The sequence below is a fragment of the Octopus bimaculoides genome, chromosome 3, assembly GCF_001194135.2.
Source record: "Octopus bimaculoides isolate UCB-OBI-ISO-001 chromosome 3, ASM119413v2, whole genome shotgun sequence".
NCBI lineage: Eukaryota > Metazoa > Mollusca > Cephalopoda > Octopoda > Octopodidae > Octopus > Octopus bimaculoides.
Genome location: NC_068983.1, coordinates 101,058,311 through 101,065,098, shown reverse-complemented (window position 1 = coordinate 101,065,098; position 6,788 = coordinate 101,058,311). Strand labels below are relative to the sequence as shown.

At 33.5% G+C, this 6,788-nt stretch overlaps 1 protein-coding gene across 3 annotated transcripts in view; it reads left to right on the top strand.

Moving 5' to 3' along the window:
- LOC106870339 (uncharacterized) overlaps nt 1-6,788 on the top strand; it is a 164,102-nt gene that overhangs the window by 133,345 nt on the left and 23,969 nt on the right. For all 3 annotated transcript variants that reach the window (XM_052966375.1, XM_052966373.1, XM_052966374.1), the window contains exons 34-38: nt 149-327; nt 930-1,075; nt 2,404-2,493; nt 4,651-4,850; nt 5,840-6,053. In XM_052966375.1, the coding sequence (XP_052822335.1) occupies nt 149-327; nt 930-1,075; nt 2,404-2,493; nt 4,651-4,850; nt 5,840-6,053 (829 nt within the window). The remainder of the gene's footprint in view (nt 1-148; nt 328-929; nt 1,076-2,403; nt 2,494-4,650; nt 4,851-5,839; nt 6,054-6,788) is intronic.

The window sequence follows — 6,788 nt, the reverse complement described above, 5'->3', positions numbered from 1 at the left end:
TATGTACATCCCAACATATCTTGTAGTTCTTTTGTATGATATATTTTGTATTATATATCTAGGCCCTCAAAGCCAAGCAAAAAATAATTATTATTAGAATTTATTCTATTTCACCTGTTCACTTACTTTCTTATCTTTGATTTTTAAGAAGCTGAGTTAAAAGAAATCATGACACAAGTACGGTCACTGTCCTGTCCTACAGATCCAAACCTAGTTGCTGAACTTCTAATTGCACGGGGAGAAGTAACATATTTAGAATTTGATGTAGCAGTACGCTATGCTTTGGTGGAAACTTTCCTACTTTCAGGAAACAGAGTAGCTTTTGAGGTGAGATTATTTTTTTTCATTTTTCATCATCTAATTTTTATGTTCACAACAAATGTTTAGTTGACATGTATGAGTAAATATCTGTACATAGAATGATTCGTTTCATTTCATACAATTTAATTTCTACATACATTTCAGCCTTTATAATTCTGTCTGTGAAGTCCAATATAATTAGATCTGATCTTACTGTTCAAAAATTTTTACTTTTCAAACTTTCTCTGAACTACCTCTATTGTTATATTTCTCCCTCTAATTAGGAAATTATAGCACTTTAGTTCACCTGAAAGTCATCATCCACTTGCATTATACGTTTTTTCTAATGTAGTCATCTTTCTTGCAGACATTTGCTAATACTTCAGATGTTTACCTACATTTACAGTTCTTTTTCAGTCAACATTCTTTCTAAGTTAACACTGTGCATGCAACAAATCATGTTTATCTCATTCTTTTCCAATTACAGCTCATCCTCGGTATTTACTACTGTATATTTTATCACACTACTTATATATCCCTCATTAGTCTATTTTTCATGTGAAAAGAGCACTCTTTATTGCTGTCATGTGGAGCAGTTCCCTGATCTATAGTATATTTATGTATTCCAGGCTGTAAATATGAACCATGGTTTAACCATTTTAAGCAATGTACCAGAAGAGAGTGTATTCAACACTTACTTCAGAGTACCAGAACCATTAGAAGCTTATGACAGATTAGCAATGTCACTTTACCCTTGGCGAAGTTTCCTTGGTCGGTAAGACTGATGTTTAGTTCTAATTATCATAGATACATTGTTATGAAGGAAGTATTGCTGGTAACACTTAATATACAAGGTGTTATCAAAAAGTTCCCGGACTAGCATGCCTACAGATGGCAGCACACAGATGGAAGCAGTGTGCCAACTGACATTGCTGTGTTTACTTCGCAAGTTGTGAAATTTGTGATCACATGTAAGCTGTAGTCTGTGATTTTGTCATGGACAGGAACAAGGAGCCAATGTGAAATTTTGCGTTAAACTTAGGAAGTCTGCTACAGAGACATTGAGTATGCTTCAGCAAGCTTACAACAATGAGACAATGGGCCATACACAATGTTTCGAGTGGCATGAGCAATTCAAAAGTGGAATACCGTTCCTGGAAGACCTACCATGAGCTTCACCCCCAGAAATGTGGTATTGTGCATCAAGAATTCGTCTCCCAGGGCCAGACTGTCAGTTGAAAGCTCTACTGTGACATTTTGAAGCATTTGAGGGAGGACATTTGGTGAATGTGACTGGATTTGTAGAGAGTGAAGAATTGGATTCTTCACAATGATAGAGCACCCTGTCGCTGAGCTCTCCTCACTTATGAGTTTCTCACCAAAAACAACAAGGTATTGCTTCCACACCCACCCTATTTGCCAGATTTAGTATCTGCATCTTTCATCTCTTCCCCAAGAGGAAAATGCAGCTGAAAGGTCACCATTTTAACACCACTGTCAAGATCCAGAGTGAATTGCAGAAGGTCCTTGACATGCTTATGGAAAATAACTTCAGGCCAGATTCCAAAAGTGGCAGTAATGCTGAGACCAGTGTATTGCTGTGCACGGTGACTATTTTGAAGGAGATGATATTAAAACTTAGGTAAATAAGTTATTTTTTATTAAGCATAACTAGTCCGGGAACTTTTTCATACCACCTTGTATTACCACATACCCAGAATACATGATGTGTATCATATTTTGTAATGTGTTACATGTGTAATAGAAAATGTGTTTACATTAAACTACAAGTATCCTATTGAACCTGTAATGTTTATGGGATTTGTTTTATCTACCACAGAATTGTGTAGCAGACATGTATGATGTGTAAACTAGATATACTTTACATATATTCTGATTATAAATTTAAGTTTTTATGTGCTGATATGTATTGTATGGTTCTTTAAATACTAACAGTTGGATAGGAATAATACATAGTAGATAATGATTATAATCTAGGTGGACAAGGCATAGATTTGGGACTTATAACTTTCAAGTCACTAATACCTTGGATAATCAAAGTAACTACATATTTTCATGAATAACTTGTATATTTTCTATCAGAAATGGGCCTTTTCCAGGAATGCTTCCTTGCTGTTATCACATAAGTCAAAATATGCAGCTGTGTATGGCTAGCCTAAAAGAATTAGACAAGTAAGTTGAAGCATTACATTTTTTATGCCTTGTAATAAATGATGTTTTACTTTTATTTCCTATTTACTTTCATTAAATTTTTTTTTTTACTTCAAATATTTTTATAGTTTTAATTAAAGGAAATCTAACTCTATGCATGTATGTAAGAATAAAAGAAGAATTTAATTTTTTTTTCCATAAGATAAAACTAGGGTTTTCTGTGTCATTTCAATAACTATGACAAAATCATGCTGAAAAGGTTAATTTTTTTTTTTTTTTTTTTATGAACCATAATAGTATAGATTGGATATCTTTGTAAAATATCTTGTTGCATTTTTGGTAATTTATTTGGCAAAAGTCAAGATATAAAAGGTCTCAAATTCTTTGGAACTATCTCATCCGAACCTCCATCTGACTATTCAATAAAAAATACAAACCAAAATATGTTATTTGCTATGAGGGAAAGAAATATATAAAATTTCAGGTCTGTTTTCCATCAGTTTACTAAAAGGGTTGCTTCTTGAAATGTTATATATCTGTTTATTTTGCCTTAGCCTTTGGTCTCTGCTTAACTGACCTTTGCTGATATAAACCACTTTCTTCCATTCTGGTGATTATCTTTCTGCTAACTTTGTCTCATATCAGATCATATTTTGTTCTTTCATCTCCTTGTATATTTATATCTTTATTTAAATTCACAGATATGTCTGGTTGATCATAACTGTCTTTCAGACTTAGAGTCTTTCCTTTTTCCTGCCCACACTTTAAGAATGAACACTCCAGTAGTTGTAGGAAATATAGTTGCAGATAAACTGTTGTTACATGTTTGGCAGCTTACAGTTCTGATTTAGAATTTTGCAATATTTGAAACTGTGGAGATGCAATAAAATTTATATCATTAATGTATAGGAATAAATAGTCAAATCTCTTTTTCCCAAATTGGTCCGTTTGATTTTCTCATGAGCAACTTATGTATTATAATATCCACTCTTTCATATAAAAATACAAGCAATTACATATCTTGTGTGCGTGTCTGCATGCATGCACACTCTCTCTCTTTCTCTCTCTCTCTCTCTCTCTCTCTCTCTCTCTCTCTCTCTCTCTCTCTCTCTCTCTCTCTCATTTCTGATAATTTCCCAGACTTTTAAACCCTAGCCGCTGCTAGATTGCAAATTCGACTGTCGGAAGTGGTTAGCTTATTTACTTAGAAATATTAATTTTCTTTTAGGTGGCTCGGGTTTGACACAAAAGATATTTTATTCAATAAAGTAGCTTGTTATCATAGTTATTTTGGGTGGCAGCAGCATCTTACATCCATTATTCCATACTCACATGGGTTAGAGTGGTTTTCTCCAGCACAATATATCACTACTTGTTTCAGTTTGTTCCCATTTGCTTAATAAGATTCAACTTCTTGAGTATTGATCACTTCTTCCTATGTCTTGCTTGGTTTTCCTCTGCAGTTGTTTATGGTAATCTGCTTCATTATGTATTTTGGGTGATTTCTGATTGTGTGCCACATTAAGAACCCTTCAGTCTCTACTCTGAGCCCCATGCTTCTCAGCTAGGGATTTTTCTTTGACTATTCCTATTCTGTTCAACTTGTTCCAGTATTGTTGTTGCATTTTATTTTTGCCTTTTTCATATACTCTGATTTTGTTGGAACTCCTGGAGTCGTGCATGAGCAGTGGGCTTACTACCTGCAGCCTACAATACCATGCTATTTGTTCTCTTCAAATATCTAATACTTTCCTGATGATATTGGCTGTACCAAGGAGGCAAAGTTTTTGCAACAGCTCTACTGGGCACCCTATTCCCATTTCCTTTATATTCCTCTCAATACCTTTTGATACTGTCATCAGCAATAACTGGCACTATCTTCACCGTTTTCATCTTCTACAGTTTAGCAATCTTGTATTTAAGAGGACTGTATACAACTATTTTTTCACCTATGTTATTGAAAAATGTTTGAAACAACATAAAAATGTATTCAGAACTCTACTATAACCTGATAATGTACATATTTTTACAACTATCTTGTCCTTAAATAACATCATGTTTTTAATGCTGAATATGCTGTTACTTAGTTTTGATAACCTTAAAGACTGTACTGTTAAAATAATTTTATTATTTTATAATTTATTTAAATATCTTTTAATCAAATTTCTTCTCAATTAGGCTTGCTGCAAATGGAGAAATTTCAGGAGTGAGTCTTCAGTTGGAAGATATTATTCTGTCAGAGTTTCCTGGATTCAGGCAATTTACATCAGGCTTCGAACATTCCTGGAAAACACAAGTTACTAGTTCCCTTTATAAGAATATTCTTGCAAAGGAAAAAAATTTACCAAGTTCTAATGCTAACAATCTTGTGCCATTCGGTGAGTTGGGTTTAGCTATTTGAAGATATAACATTAGAAGGTTAAAATTGACTCACAATTTTATTCTTTGTTAGTTTGACTTTACCTTTCACACTTTCGGGTTGATAAAATAAATACCAGTTGAACACTGGCGGTTAATTTATCAGTTTACCCCTCCCACTGAAATTGCTAACTTTGTGCCGAAATTTGAAATCAGTTACTCTTTTTTAATATTTTCTGCAAAATTAAGAAAAATATTTTTAGAGAATATTTGGTAAAATTGGAAGTGTTTAACTTTTCATTGGGATGATATCTGTAAAGGCTCTCTGGTCAGCAGTTTTTCCAACTCTTAGTTGTAGGATATTATTCTTCACTGCCTTGATGTGGGTTTAACTTTCTGAATTTGGGGCATGGTGAAAGCTTTATAATCATCCGACTTTCTTAATATTGTAGTAAAGATTGTTTGCCAACATAACATGGCAGTCCTGATTTAGGACTAATGTTGCTATAATTTAGCCCCATGAGACATCGTCTCCAGCTGGCAATACACAGATATTATTTTGAGCTGAGTGGGGGTGCTAGATTCCCTTGTTCAAAAATATAAGGACACAGATCGTGTCGCATTGCCAGCTGGAGACGATGTCTCCTGGGGCTAAATTGCAGCAACATTAGTCCTAAACCAGGACTGCCATATTATGCTGGCAAACAATCTTTACTACAAAGTACTACTTAGTTGATTTTGTTTTCAGAATTGTCAACAAAAACAAAAAAATTTCCCTCAAATTATATTGTAAGGCTTTACAAAATAGTAAGTAGCTTGCTAATAATATTGCATTTTTAACTTGAAAATAATGTCTGGTGAGGTTATTTCAATGAAATTCCACTTTATACATGAAATTCTCAATGTTCACAACTGCAGCTGTCTTTGGTTAACAAACTATTCTGTTCTGTATAGAAAGGATGTTTCTATATACTATTATGTGTTTTTTTTTGTTTTTTTTTTTGCTCAGCTGATTTTCCACTGCAAGGTATAGTAGCAGAAGTAGAAGCAGAGGATAGTTCAGACTCAACAGTAGAAATGAAAGTAGGACCAACTGATATTTATCTGGTTTTAAGATGTTACCTAATACTCTGGAAACAACTTGAAGTTTTAAAAAAGTGCTGGAAAAATAATGTTCTTTGTTTATCTTCAGAGAACCCTGTGATAGATTATCAAGAATTTTGGTAATTATATACTTTTTCTCATATTTTGTGTACCTCAACTGTTTTTGTTTCTAGCCGATACTGTGGCTGTTGTGGTCAAAGTATTATTGTTAATCTCATGTTAAACTTTATTCTCTTAGCCATATAATCAACATTATATTGTTACCCATATTATATTATTGCCTCTGAAAGTCAATATCTTATCATAGGCAGCCATTTAGTTAGCTTTGTTGTTACTTATTTGCCCATTTGTTAAACATATTATTTTGTTCATTATTTACATTTGACAGATATTTGTCCTCATCTTGTTTGTTGTTAACACAACGTTTCGGCTGATATACCCTCCAAGTGTCTTGGGGAAGTTCGAACCTGGGTTCTCATTCCTAAGGTAGTTTTCGATGTTCTTGTTGTTATTATTATTATTATTATTGTTCAGTAGTTTTATTTTTATAATGTGCTTTCACTTCACTACCGAGCACAGCTCTGTGTGCCTTGGGTATGTGCTGTGGTTTGCTGTGATGCTCTTATGGTTACTGTATTGAAAGTGTTTTGCATAGGATGTGTGCAGTGCCCAGTAGTGCAATTTTCTGTATGTTATATATATTTGTAAGTCCTGGTGTTTTTGTTATGTATTTTTCTGAATATTTTTTTATTATACCTAAGGCACCTACTATGATAGGAATTGTTTCTGTTTTTAGATTCCACATTCGAGTTACCTCTATTTCCAGGTCTTTGTATTTTGAAAGTTTTTCCATT